At 46.1% G+C, this 14,715-nt stretch overlaps 2 protein-coding genes across 2 annotated transcripts in view; one reads left to right on the forward strand and one right to left on the reverse strand.

Moving 5' to 3' along the window:
• The window catches only part of SPG11 (SPG11 vesicle trafficking associated, spatacsin), a 34,491-nt gene extending 32,955 nt beyond the window's left edge, over positions 1-1,536 (reverse strand). Inside the window, exons 1-2 of the mRNA XM_086620091.1 lie at positions 1,325-1,536; positions 683-867 (exon numbers count right to left, since the gene is read on the reverse strand). Of these exons, the coding sequence (XP_086476217.1) occupies positions 683-867; positions 1,325-1,536 (397 nt within the window). The remainder of the gene's footprint in view (positions 1-682; positions 868-1,324) is intronic.
• Positions 1,537-1,774: 238 nt separating this feature from the next.
• On the forward strand, positions 1,775-8,873 carry CIAO2A (cytosolic iron-sulfur assembly component 2A). Its single transcript, XM_086620102.1, has 5 exons — positions 1,775-1,901; positions 3,656-3,820; positions 5,741-5,790; positions 7,296-7,341; positions 8,407-8,873. Exons 1-5 carry the CDS (start codon positions 1,775-1,777, stop codon positions 8,502-8,504), a joined length of 486 nt encoding a protein of 161 aa, XP_086476228.1. The 3' UTR covers positions 8,505-8,873.
• Positions 8,874-14,715: the final 5,842 nt, after the last annotated feature.

A 14,715-nucleotide genomic window follows, 5' to 3' on the forward strand; every position in this document is an offset into this window, starting at 1 on the left:
AAGCTGGGATGGTGGGGAGAGGGGCTTGTTTTGGTTTAAGTTGCGCTTTCTGTGGCAGGAGTACTGACCTTAGAGCAGTTTCCTAAAACAGTGAAGGTTTTTTAAGTGGACAACACCATAAAGAACACGAAGAATGATCACAAAAGCGTATTTCAGTCAACACTGAACACAAACTAGAACCTTTGGAAACAAAAATACTTTAGCAATGGAGGCTGTGTAAGAACATGTGAAACACCAGAGGTGTACACCCTGCAGAGACTCTGCGTTCTGGCCACACGCTCCGTGTGCCAAGCACGGAACACAAGGTTCAACACACAATCAGTCCTTGCAGCACTAGTGAGGAGCCCATCTCAGTTTTCTTCCCACCAGTTCCAACATTAACAGGAAAATTTGAAACAGCAAGGTTGAACAGATGTTTTATTAAAGTTTATTTCAAACTTTGTGTCATCCAAACACCTTTCCCTCCAACGGTTTAATGCCCTCTAACAACATCACCTTCGAATACACAAATGTCTCTATTATTTTACAAGTCAGTACTGCCACTGACACTGTAAGTCAGTGTGGGAGTATGTGACACTTCTCCAGCGTTCAGGCCTCCTGCCCCAGTTTGTTTCAGCAGCTGAAGCAGAGTCAGTCTTACAATATAATTTCAAACACAGAATGCACACGGAAATGTACTCACTAATGTTTTTAGCTTCAAGGAGCTTTTTCAGCGTATCTTCCTCACAAGTGTGCAGGGAAACCGGGTTGTATTTTCCATCTTCTAGACTGAATTCGTAGACAAACAGTTCATGCCCTTCACTAAGAGCCAGCATTTTTGCCTTGTCTGCTTGCGGATCATACTCTTCTGCATTCTCCCACACGAAGCTGAAGGCACAACATTCAGTGTGTTTATTGACCTTATTTTTTTTCCACTTTTCACACACTGAACCGCTCTGGAAGCGTGCTGATGACGCACAGTATGATTTTAACACTTTGCAGTAAAGATTCTGCCACTGCCCCATCCCGCCTCCCCAGTACCAGGACCTGTTTCATCCCCAGCAGAGACTGCAATGCAAGGCAGCACTGGAGGAATCCCCACTTCTCCTCCCTGCAAGAACAGAGTTTTTTCTCTCCTTGTGTGTCTCTCTCCTTTAGTCACCCATGACACATGCCACACGAGTGATGCTCTGCTCCAGGACCTCGAGGAGGAGGAGCACCAGCACTGCCAGTAAGGAGAAGCAGAACACCTTGCTCATTCCTGCATGTTCTGCCTCCCTGTCGCTCAGGCTGACTCCCCGGACTCCTCGGGACTCCCCCACCCCGCTCGCCCCTCGCCACTTACTCAGCCCAGGCTCCCGGGAGGGCGCTGCCCCGGGCCCGGCCGCCCCCGCCCGGCCCCAGAGGCTCCAGGCAGATCCCGCCGGGGCCCAGCAGGCCGCTCAGCGCGTCCCGGCCGCTGCTGAGGCGGGCCCGGGCCGCGTCCCGCAGGGAGCGCCGCGCCTCCCGCGACAGCGGCGCCAGCAGCACCCGCAGCTCCCGCCTCGCCCCTTCCATCCCCTCAGGGCCGGCCGCCGCCATCTTGGGCGGCGGCAGAGCTTCCTTCCGGTCACCTGCCCAGCAGGCGCTCCCGCCAACGCTGAGGGGGCGGAGCTTCTGCGACACGCCCCGCCCCCTGGGCTCCGCCCAGGGGGCGGGGCGTGTGCGCAGAAGCTCCGCCCACCGTGCTGGCCCCGCTGGCGGCGGACGGTGGCCGCGAGGGTCCGTTCCGCGCTCTCCATGGCGGAGCGGGAGGATGTCGCTGGTGCTGGGGCTGCTGTCGCACACGCTGGGCAGGGTGCTGCGGTTCTCCGCGCCGCCTAGCGGCTGCCATGCCCGCCGGCGCCGGGCCATGGAGCAGGACAGGGCGCTCGAGGTTTACGGTGAGTGCCGTGGGGCGGGTGGCGGCGCCGTGACCTCGGCACGGAGCGTGTGGCATGGCCGCTCGGGATCCTGAGCCGGGAGTGCGCCGGGAGAGCCGTCTCTGCTCCAGCTCCCCGGCTCCCGAGCCCGCCCGACGGGGTGTTTCGTCACCTGGAAAGGACGCACCTGGAAAAGCGAGTAATTCCAGAAAAGTCAGCCGGTTAGTCCAGCGAAACGGCGCTTTCCGTTGATGCGCGACGTGAGTGTTTTGTAAAAGGTGGAGAGGTTTCCCCGCTGGAAGCGCTCCGTGCGGCGTCCCGGAGGAGTCTGGCATGGTCCCGCTCCGAGGCACGGTTGTTCCATAGATTTTTAGGTTGGAAAAGACCTCGGAGATCATCCGGTCCAACCGTCCCTAATCCCCATTAAACCATATCCCTAAGCAGTTCATCCACCCTTCTCTTAAACGCATCCAGGGATGGGGACTCAGCCACCTCCCTGGGCGGCTGGGGTAGCGTGAGGGATCCGTGCAGCGCTGGACACGGAAAAGGAAAAAAAGAAAGAGGAAACAATGTCAAACAAACTCAGTTTTGAAACTCGGGTGATGTTTAGATACGGATACTGGGAAACACCAGTGGTTCCAAGAAAGAGCTCGGGTTCCGGCCGTGAGCCTGGAAGGAGCGCTGCTGGTTTGGCTCACCCGGAGTTGCGCTTGCGCGTGAGCTTTGCGGAACTGAAACGGCTGCCTGTGGGACATTTAGGTGTAAAAAAAAGCGCAGAGACATCCACGAAGTACTGCTGAGCTGAGTCAACTTCAGTGTTCCTCTCGCTGCTTGGAGAAGTGATCGATTTCCTCCTGAAGGGAGCCTTTTCACAGAGAGCGTAAAACTTAAAAATAGAGAAGGAAATTTATCAGACTACAAGGAAATGTGTGTGTCAAGATACTTCTGGTTTATGTATATATGAAGTAATTTCAGTCGGACGAGGTGATCACTGTAGGTCCTTTCCAACCAAACTGTTCTGTTCTTGTGGATAAAACATCAAAAGTCATTTCGGTGAGAATTCCCCTGCGTAAAATCAAACGAGGTCGGATGTTGCAGGACCAAAACCATTTTGTTCAAGTAGCCATCCTGTTTTCATTGAGATGATTTCTTTGGTGACACTTCGGTAGCTGGCTAAGGCTTTAAGCAAAAAGTGACGCTATAGCCAGAGCAATGGAAAAAAAGGTGAAAATACTTTTTACTGGTCTGACAAATGAGACTATGAATCTGTTTACTGGTAAATAGTCTGCTAAAGCTAGACAGTTTGTTTGCTTGATCATAACCCCAGATATAATTGAGGGGACAGTTACCAGTTCTTTGGGAACACAGCACAAATAGCTTTGTGGCATCTACTGCATCTTCTCGGTTTGTAATTCAGCAGCATCACGTCTTCGTGATATAGAGAGGGAAATGGAGGCTGGAGGGTTCAGAATGATTCAAGCAATTGACTGCTTCCCTGGAAATTAGGGAGTGGGCATGTTTTCATTAACGTTTTTTGTAATGGGATTGTAAAAATAATAGCAAGTTGAGAAGTGGAATGTGAAAAATATGTGCGCAGTGAACAATAAATGCCTCAATTTGCCCAGTTCTGAAGCAATTTGTGAGATAATGTATCTCTGATATTTGCAGCTGTGCCTTTTCTGAAGAGGAGCAAAATAAACAATGCTGGGAAGATGGTACCTTTTATTAAATTCAGGAAAGCTACTTTATTGTTGGTCACTTGTCTTCTGCTTTAGATATAATCCGTACTATCCGGGACCCGGAGAAACCTAATACTTTGGAAGAACTGGAAGTGGTGACAGAGAGCTGTGTTGAAGTACAGGAGATAGGGGAAGATGAATATCTGGTTATCATCAGGTTTACACCAACAGTACCTCATTGCTCTTTGGCTACTCTCATTGGTAAGGCTGCTGTTTCATTAAATCTGTAACAATGAGCGTAAAGTTAATTTCAGGTTGTCTGAATAACATCAGTTATTAGTTAAATTAGTTAATAATTTAGTTAAAATTTAGTATTGTGTTCCCAGTAGTTTAACCAGGAATTTCATCCTGAGAACCCTGCTAGCAATGCCAACAAACACAAAAAAAAACAGAAGAAATGTGGGGACATCCATCTGTTTTTATCAAGTTAGGGAAACTTCAAAGAGAAGCTCTCAAAAATCTACTGGGAAGTGGCACAGAATTCCTTCCTTATATTCTCCAAATTATTTTAGAAATGTTAAATTGGAATTTTTCCAGCCTGTAAAACTTTATGTTTACCTCCCTTATCTTTCCCTTACCTTACGGGCTGTTCTTTGTCCCCACACATGTACAAAAAGCCCCACATGCAATCCAAGAACACACAAAAAAGTTATGAACTGTTAGGAGTTTGAAAGCAATTAAGTTGAATGAGAATCTACACTGGCTTGTTTTGCTTTTTGTTTTTCCCCTTGTTATTTGTGGTGAGATTACGTCTGAAGAATCACATCTGAGATCTCCAAATGATTTGTTTAAACGTACCAATGTTAGCAACTCTTGCCATTGTGTGTCAATACTAAGATTTCTCAGTCTATTTTAAAGATTTAAGGGAAAATAAGTCTTCAGTTTATTTCATAGATTTCATAGATTTCATAGATTTCATAGATTTCTAGGTTGGAAAAGACCTTAGAGATCATCAAGTCCAACCGTCCCTAATCCCCATTAAACCATATCCCTAAGTAGATCATCCACCCTATTCTTAAACACATCCAGGGATGGGGACTCAACCACCTTCTTATTGAAGAATTACATGCATTTAAGCCTAAATAAACCTTTGCAGCTTTATGTAGAAAGTAAAAGTATAGACAGTAAAGCATTAGCCTGCCAAACAGCAGCAATTTATTTCTAGTTTGACCCTGTTAGGAATGTCAGTGGGTCAAGGCTCCGACCTGAGGATCAGTGATGTGCGTGTCAAATCCTGAATTTCGTGCTGATGGTGTTCTCAGCACTCGGAGGTCAGCCAGGTCCGTGATGTCTGGCCGGCTGGGCAGTCGGTGTCGGTGGTGTGTGACCTCCGAAGCACCGTTCCTCGTGCCCTTGCAGGAAAGGGTATGGTGAATGTTTTAAATAGTCGAGCAGGACGTGTAGGAATGCAGGCAGTAAAGAGGTTTTTTCCCAAACTTCCAGAGGACTCTAAGCTGGTAGTTCCTTTGGGGAGTGTTTTCTGTTGCCGTTACCAGTGGCTCAGCCCGAGGACAAACTGGGGCTGCGGTCTGGCTGTGTCAGCCCATCACAGAGCCAGGGCTGGTGGGAAGCTGCAATGGAATGGTGGTGGGGATCTTCCCAAACTTGGATCTCGCTCCCAAAGGGGAGCCACAGCACTCCTCTGCTCAGCCTGTGTGTTAGACATTAATAGTGAAGTTAGGAGCTTGAATTGTCCCCAGGTGAGTGCGGGCTCGTGTTCTTCAAACAATTTATGTGGGCTTTTTTCAACAAAAGTTAGAAAACGAAACAGGCATTTTTCTCGGTACAGATGCAGCCACAGTGGCAGCCAAGAAGCTCTATCAAAAACACTGAAGAAAGCTGGAAATGGAGGAATTTGTCTGTATTTAGTGTTTCAAGGAGGTGTTTAGAGACAGACTCCTAAGCTCGTAAGGCAGGTGTGAGCTGAACTGGGAAGCTGTGCCTGGAAGGCCAAACCGCAGGGGATTTCAGTCTCCTCTGGGGCTTGTGCTGCTCGGAACACACAAGGAGCAGGTCGTCGGTGACACGGGTGGGTTTTGATCGTTGCATGTGAATTCTCTGCAAACGCACCTCAGACCTTGAATTTTACAATAAAATCTCCTATCTGTTTTGTTTAAACAGGCCTTTGTTTAAGAATAAAACTACAGAGATGTTTGCCCTTCAGACATAAGGTAAAGTGTCGGTCCTGGAACTCGCTTTAAACCCTGTGAGTATGTGCCAGGTTCTCTTCAACAGAGCGTGTGCTGCAGGACCACGTAACTGGCACGGTGTGCTGCAGGACCACGTAACTGGCACGGTGTGCTGCAGGACCACGTAACTGGCACGGTGTGCTGCAGGACCACTGGCACGCTGGGATGGAGGATGGGTCTTTTTAAAGCTCCTTGTTTGCTTGTGGAGGGAGGGAATGTCGCAGTACGGGTAGCACCTGCAGGGATCGGTGAATAACCGTGGTTCTCCCTTTCCTTTACAAAAGACTGCACTTGTGAAATACACTGAATTTCCAGGAGTTTCCTCACCAGCTTTCGGGTTCTCGCTCAGTGAAAGAGAGGGAGTTTTCAAATCCAGTGTTACAAAGAATCCAAGCCAGGCTCTTGCTTTGGGGAAAATGAATTTGGCCTTCTGCAATATTTCAATACATCTAAGCATCATAAATAGAAAATATTAATAGTTACTGACCCTGCTGTTCCATTTGGAATATCTGAGAGTTGTCTCCAGTGGACCAGCCCTCTGGCTCAGAGCAAGCAGCCCTGAAAGCACGAGGACTACTCCATTGTCAGTTAGAAACTGGTGAAGGGGAGTTCCATGACTTTGTGTAGGCATCACCTAGGAAGTAAAAACTTCAGAACAGGTTCATTAGAATTTAGAAGAGCTGCAGAATTCCAAACTGGGACTGCATTGAGGGAGCCTCTTTATGACCTGTGTCTTAGGAACTGTCAGATAGATGGTATTGGGGCCTGATGCTGGTCAATATGCTGTCCCTAACTGGGGCCAGCTCTGGCTGTTTTGCTGGAGTGTGAGAAAGTGGATAGGAAACGGGGTTAATGTGTCCTTAAAGCAAGCTGTTTGGGTCTTAGCAGGAGCTAAGAGTGGACCTTTAATGACAAACTTAGTCTTTTATAAACCTTTAGCAACTTGCCTGAAATAATTTAAAGTATAAATTCGTTATGTGAAGATTTCTGGTGTTGACAAGGCTTATGGTCTGTTCCCATGCAGGAAGGAGATATTACATTACACTGCCATTTTCAAATGGAATATCTATGATTCTCATCATTGAGCAAAACTTACTAAGAATATCTTATTAGGGATCTCTCCCTAAGGATGCCTTAGCATGTGGAAGTAACACTTGCAATTCTGGTGGCTTTTAAACAGAAGTTCGTTTAAAAACTGGAAAAGCAGTGCCAATCCTCCACTTCATTTCCAGTTGCCTCACTGCAAATACTTTTATGCCTCCACAATTTTGAGGAAAGATTATTGGGACCTCTCCGAGGTGGAGGAGGAGATCGTCTTGTGGTTGCGTTGCAGCGAAGTCTAAGATCAGCTCTTGTCATCCCTCTCCTTTCATTGTCCGTGAGCATTTGACATGCATCGTGTGCATACTGTACAGGTTTTTTTCTTCCAGTAATGAATATATTCAGCTGTTGATGTACGCATCTAACACTAATGATCTCTCCTCTAGCTGGAAATCTACATATCCGAAGGTACCCATTCCACCGAGGAAGACAGTAAGTAGAGGCTATAAACGAGCGCTGCTTTACACGGTGTGTTTGTGTTTCGAGAAGCCCTTTTCTGCCCCTGCCTTACTGCCCCTTTCAGGGATAAATGTGCTGCTAAAGCATTAGCATGACACATTGAAGCTGTTTCAGTGGCTGTATGGCACTGTGAACACACGCCTGTTGTTGCCGTGTTGGTTTTTTTAAACAAAACCCACCCACGGTTTGTGCAGGTGTCGAGTTGTGTTTGTAACAAAAGAAGTTGTTTCTGCGCTGCGGAATAATTAACACCAAGAACTTCTTGATCTTGCTACCTGAATGTCATCATAACAAAAATACATGTTTCTCAGTCAGTGTTTAAAATAAAACTTGTAGAATATCAAAATTCTGTCAAAGCTGTAGGGAGTCACTGGCTTAAAGAGCCGTTAAAGCCTGTGTCCAGGCAACGTCCCGGGCTTTTTTGTTCTTTGTGTGGGGAAAAGCCGTTCTTTTGATGAAACCATTAGAAATCGGACCTGGAGAACTCAGACTACTAATTTGTCACAAATTTCACGTTTGTTTTCGAGACGTGTCATTAGTGCATCTTACAGTTTTTTTGCTAAACTAGAAAAGTAACAAAAAAGTTTGGTTTCTGCTGGTTGGTCTTTTGTGACTGAGCTTTCATTTGCTTTGTTCTCAATTTCCTGTTAATCCTCTGGCCTTTGGCCACTGGCCCTTCAGCACCCCCATATTCCTCGTGTCTGGTCGTCCAGCTGTTGTACCTGGCACAACCTTCCTACCCCAGACCATGCAACTTAAACGTCTGCCTGCACAGTGCTTTACCAGCTGTTGTACAAATTTCGATTTTGGCTATTACTCAAATAATATCTTCCACCTAAAAAGAAAATTGAAAAGAGAGTGGACACAATGTGCCTGTACAGCAGCATTTGCTCAGTCTTCGAGCTGGCCCTTCACGGGGTTTCCAGCATCCTGGCTGCAGTGTGATCTCCAGCGTTCGGCACGGTGCTGGTGCAGGATGTGTGAGGTACCACTGAAAACTGCTTCTGACTTGACTTTTTTTACTGTGATGTTTTGCAGTCAACAAGCAAATCAATGACAAGGAGAGAGTAGCAGCTGCGATGGAGAATCCAAACTTGCGTGAAATTGTGGAGCAGTGTGTGACAGAGCCTGACTAGTAGCTGTAATACCCACAGAGTTGTCATTTTGATACATTTCTTAAAATGTTTTTGTTTAAAAAAAAAAGAAAATAATAATAATCAAGGCCTTCAGTTTAATACTTGAGTTCTTTTTATCTTCCACGTGTTTTTTAAAAGAAATTGTTTATAAGATAGATTTAAATTATGATGAATTAGTCTCTAAAACAAAGTGAAGTGTATAGTGTTAAGAGTTTGTAATTTCTGGTGTCCAGAGAAATATTTTATGATTAAAAACAAAACAACACGTATGTATTGCCTTCTGATAGACGTTGTGATATAAATTCCATTTTGCAAGTTAAATTTCTACATTGTTTCAATCACTGCACTGTAAAAATAAAACAGATTCTTGTACCGAAATGCTGCTTTCTTAGTTGAGTTGTTTTTTCTTTAAGCCTAGATTTAGATTTCTGTTAGAGAAGGAAACATTTAATTCAGCTTCCTAAACACGTTAAAGCTGGAATGAATTCAGAATTTGGAACCAAAGGACTGGACTAGCAAGAGGTGATTTTTACTGGGACGTTATTCCTGCTGAATGTTCGCGTTTTTTCTCTGCAAATACAGGTTTCTGATTCTGCAGGCTTTGCATTTTAATTATCCTGGGGCTAAAGCTTTCCTCTGGATGAGATCTTGCCACTTCGATCCTTCTTTGTCTTATGACTTAACCTGCAGCGTGGAAGGTGAGCGAATCCCACAGCCCTTCATCCCTCTGGTTCCCACCGTCCTGTTTCTTTCTGCTGCTCCCTCGCTCACCGTATCCGAGGCCTTCGTAACGTCGCCAGCTGTCACGTGTTTTTGCACTGGAGAAGATCCCTAGGGTTAGTTTCTGTTGCAGCTGTGGATTTGACCATGGATTTACCTTTCCCTGAAGAATTAGGCAGATGTTTCTCGCTCAGCTGTCCTCCTCCCAGTGGAAGTGATGTTCTGCATCTGCTCTACAGCCTCAGGAGGGCCCCAGTGGTAAATGGATGTGCGGGGGGAGAGGCTGCTGCCACCCATCTCCTGCCCCATGGCACTGCCCAGCTATTCCGGTGTCTCAGGGGGTGTAGCAGTTATCCCCTGCAGTGGTTCATGAGAGATTTCGGGAGCCGTTCCGCCGTGAAACAGGGATTCCTCTAGTGGGCTTGTATATGGTTGAACGGGGAGAAATCCTTGGAGATCGGTGCAAACATCTGCTGAGATTTCAAGGATTTGTAACCATTTTAATATTAAGCCACATAAAGCTTTCCCGACGGCATGAGATGATCCAATGGACTCCAGCTCGGCTGCGCGTTATAAACGGGGGGGGGATTTTTCCCATTGTAAAACAGCACACTGACACGTCACAGCTGTGCCAACAAGAGCTCGTAATCCCACTATTTCAGTGCCAAAGTTATCTTAAAAAAAAAAAGGAAAAAAAAAAAAGGGAAAAAAAAAAAGAAAAAAAAAAAGAAAAAAAAAGGGGGTAGGGAGGAAGAGAACAATCCCCTTTTTCCATAAGTTACAGCAGAACTGTCAGTTCTAGCGTATGTGTGGAAAATTCCTTTCCTTAACTTCAGTTACTCAGCTTCAATGAAGTTTTACTTGGATGTCAAAAGCCCTTGTACCCTCCCTGCTCACCCCGAGTTCAGCTCGAGGAAAGCCGTGTGTCCCTCCGCAGCACTTCCTACGGATGCTTCTGGAAACAGATGTAAGCTGAAACGTGGGACGCTGCCGTGTCCCCCGCCTCAGGCATTCAGCGGGATGCGAAGGGAATCAGCTACTTGATGCTCGCATGAGAAACTAAAAACTTGAACTTGGTACTGTTTTGAAAATAGATATAGAACCCATGGACCAATTATTTATTTTTTTTTTAAATACTACTTTGGGCAAAACCTAAAATCTCTATTTAGACTCCTGCTGGAGTTGTCTATCATGAAGTACCCCAAAAGATGCATTTTGCAAGGTTTTCCGTTGTGTTTTTGTGTTTCTTTGTGTTGTTTCTTTTTTTTTTTTTCAGCTGGGAAGACTCATTGAATAGTAATTACTTCTGTAAAATATTTTTTTTGCTATGAAAAGCAGGTGGAGATGTTTTTCTATGATAAGGTTCCCAGTTTTGGCGTGCCACACCACTAAAACAGAAGTGTAGAACAAGAGCAATGTTTTGGTTCCCCAGTGTTTACTCTTTAATTAACTGGTTAGATGGAAACCGTTGCAAATTGTAGTTTTGGTAAATGCAATTAGCAGTTCAGCATGAAGGATTTATTCTGCATAGTTAGTAACTGTCATCATCAGCCCAGCGCTTCTAATGCGACTCTTCTTCCAAAAATGTTTTCATTGCTAACCCATGGTGTTCCATGATGGTTGCACTGCTCCTTGCCACTTCTGTGTTTGTTTAGTGCTCCGTAGTGCTGTCCTGCATCGTGTCCAAAATGTCTTCAAGGTAACGTCTGCAAGTCTGCACGAAGTCGGTTTAGAAGAGCATACTGCTTCAGATAGAAAAGTCTCCGTTTCCATTTTAAAATTAAATCTAAGCTTACTTTGTTTCTGCTAGGTAGAAGCAATCTGTCTTTTTTTTTTTTTTTTCGTTTGCAAAACGGAAAAAAAAAAACCCAAAAGCAAAGAATTTTCTAACTATTAATGATTTCTGGAGAGAAGGGAACGAGCAGAGCTGGAAGTGTTTTCCCACGAGGGGGAGCCCTGAGAAAAGACCACGGAATCACAGAAGGGCTTGGGCTGGAAGGGACCTTTAAAGATCATCTTGTCCCTCTGCCAGGGACAACTTCCACTGGATCGGGTTGCTCAGAGCCCCATCCAACCTGGCCTTGAACACCTCCAGGGATGGGGCATCCACAGCTTTTCTGGGCCACCTGCTCCAGTTTCTCACTACTCTTACGGTAAAGAATTTCTTCCTCACAGCTAATCAAAATCTGCCCTTTTCTAGTTTAAAACTGCTACCCCTGCTCTTGGTAAAAAAGTCTCTGTCCATCTCTCTTACGAGCCCTCTCTACGTACTGGGAGGTCTCCCCGGAGCCTTCTCTTCTCCAGCCTGAACACCCCCAACTCTCCCAGCCCCTCTCCATAGGAGAGGCATTCCAGCCCTCAGTTTTCGTGGCCCACCTCTGGACCCTCTCTCTGCGTTTGGGAGCTGTCAAAAAACCTGTGATGGTGTTCCTTCTTTATGTTCCCTTGTTTGTTCCTTAGAAACAATTCCTTCTGCCTCCAAGAGGAGCCCGGCACGCGCGCCAGCAGCCAAAGCTGGGGCTGGCTCCGGCTCCTGGCCCCGTGCCGGCGCAGAGGGTGGCTCAGAGCACCCTGCCCAGGGTGAGAGCAACCACAGCTCAAAGGCTGTTGTTATTTGCTGTTTGTCTTTGCTTTTTGTGGGTTGTTTAATAATGGTCCAAGATGTAAACACATGAGGGTAAAGATAATTTTCTGTAGCAGAATTCCGGGTGACACTGGTTTAAAGCTGCTATTAGAGACCGGGGGTTTGTCCCTCAGAGCCGTCTCTTTATCTTCTCATTCCCCATTTTACTTTTTTTGTCTTTTAACAGAAACCTTTCATCCCTTGAGGAAACTTAATTGTTACTGCCAGACATCCAAGAATAGCACTTATATGCCTTTTTTCCTCTGTCTCCTGCCATACCGAAACTCCCGGGTTGGATCTTTCATGCTGATACTCCAGGAGCTGGGTGGAAGAGGTCAGTTTTCGATTCAGGACTGAAGCAGAGAAGAAAAACCCTAAACCCTCTTATAGGGTATAGGTTAAACCTATACTACTCTTTGTAGTAAGAGATGTATTCAAGAATACTAAATTTGAAGACAGTGCTGGATTTGTATCACCCAAATTTTATTTTGTCTGTGGCTCAGTGTGCTGGAGGTGTAAATTGTTCCCCAGAAGTACTTTTAAAGTATAAAAGTGAAATGCCTCTGATGTTGGGAGTTGTTTGGATGCGAGAGTCTCCTCCTACCACCACTCTTTGGGTGGGTTTGATAAAATCTCTGCGACGAAGCTACTTGCATCAAAGTGCTGGCGATTGACAAAACAAATTTTGATTAGTTATTCTAACCAAGACTTTTTTTTAATCTTTCTGATATTGTAAAGCATTATTTTAAAATGTTATTAGGACAAGAAATGTAAACATAACTGTTTGCTTTGGTTGGTATTTATTAGATGAGAATATTTCTTGTCCTGGGTGGATTTTCATGAAAATACTTCCTTGAGCATCGTATGAGGATGCTTTTTAAAACTGACTGAATAATCAAATAATGTCCTGTTGTAGCAGGCCTATAAACTGAATGGGTTTTCTTTTCCACTTGAAAGCAACAATGTTTTTTTTTAAAGCAAGAAAGTTAATGTTTTTGTAGCACAATCCAGCATTTTCATGACGTTTCCATGAGCTGTCGCAGCTTCTTTCTGATGGATCTACTCCCACATAGAAAGCATCAAGAGAAAAATAAGAGAATCTTGTTTTGATTAAACGTTCCTTATGTCAGGCAAGTATGTCCCCATGTGTTTGCTGCGTAAGGAGGGACAGTGCTTGTCGGGATTCATAAAAGGAAGGGAACAGGCAACAATTTCAGCTGCTTTATGCTGAAATGAACAGAGAGCTTTAATTGCAACGAATCTGGGGCTGTCTGCTTCCCCTACTGCCCCACAAAATAGTTAAAGGAGGGAAATCTCTCTAAAGTAGTGGTTTTACACATATAACAAAGGAAAACGGTGTCTCGGTGCCGGAGGGAAAGCCATGAGGGCACTGCTCGATGGCAGAGCCTGTCACTGCCCACTTTCTGGGAAGGGATTACTGGCAGCCCTGAAAGGTGCCACTGCTTTTCCAATTCCCTACTCGATTTTCCCACAGTCCAGTTTGATGGATCAGTTTTCATCTGAATGATACGTCCCAGAGGAAGCTCCTGCTAAACTGGTTTTCAAGGGCTGAAAGCCCGTGGGCAGGAGGGAGGGCTCTGCCCGTACCCCTGTGGTTTGTGTTGCAGAGTTACTGGTGCCCAGTGTGTGGGTACAGCCGACGGACCACGAGCAAAGAGCAAAGCCTCCCGCAGCAGGCTCTGGGAGGGTAATTCCTGCTCCAATTACACTAGCCCTGTTCCAATTTAAATGTAAGTGTATCCTTCAAAACACCATGAGAAAGACCTGAAATACCCTGGGGAACGGAAAAGGCTTTTCTGGGAGGGAAGCGGCAATGATTCGCTTTATTTCTCTAGAAATGTAATCCCCTGAGGGTTATCTTATTCCATTTCCTGATCCAACACAAAAACTGCTCCAAGTCATGCTTTCAGAGCCTCAACCCGCTTCAAATAACCTTGAATTTAAATAAAGAGCTGCTGGATCGCAGTAAGCGTGTGAGATCTGCACAGAAAAGGCTGAGGGCAGCGGTGACTGTTGGCTGTTCTGTACCTCTCTGCACACGGGCACCTGGCGGCCCCCACGCTGTATCGGGCCAGAAATGGTTAAAATAGTTTTAAATGCCAACGTGGAAGGTCGGAGCATTATTTCTGCAGCAGCAGTGCTGGTTTCAGCTGCCTCGGACACCCCTGAAGCTGCCAACCCCAGGGGCTCTTTGCCTCCGGCTGAGCCCAGCAAAGCCTTACGGCTTCCCGAGGGATGGATTTGGTTTCCGAGAGTTTTGCATGAAAGTGGGAAGCAGCTTGTGTCTCAGCTGCAGTTGCCGACCCCGCTCAGGCACGGTGACCGACGGAGCTGGTGAGCTGATTGTTTCAAAACCGAGGACGCCACTTTTGCAGGAGGACAGAACTCCTGCCTGGACGAGGTCGCCGGCTCTGGAGAGCCGGTGGGTTCCGAAGCGCCGTGCAAGGCAGCTCGTTGGTGCCAGTGGCACCCGGGTGAAGTGAAAAGCAGGATGTCTGCAGCTCCTTTAGCTTCTTGAGAGGTGCAGGTCTATTTCAATTTACTAAAATGACTAAAATGGATTTTTCCAGATTATGTTTTTCTTGACAGATCATAGAATCATAGAATGGTCAGGGCTGGAAGGGACCTTCAAAGGTCACCTAGTCCAACCCCCCTGCAAGGAACAGGGATATCTCCAACTAGATCAGGTTGCTCAGGGCCTCGTCCAACCTGGCCTTGAACGTCTCCAGGGATGGAGCATCCACCACCTCTCTGGGCAACCTGTTCCAGTGTTCTACAACTCTCATGGTAAAAAATTTTTTCCTAATATCCAACCTGAACCTACCTCCCTCTATTTTAAAACCATTA

This window comes from Tauraco erythrolophus, chromosome 14 (assembly GCF_009769465.1).
Source record: "Tauraco erythrolophus isolate bTauEry1 chromosome 14, bTauEry1.pri, whole genome shotgun sequence".
NCBI classification, from domain to species: domain Eukaryota; kingdom Metazoa; phylum Chordata; class Aves; order Musophagiformes; family Musophagidae; genus Tauraco; species Tauraco erythrolophus.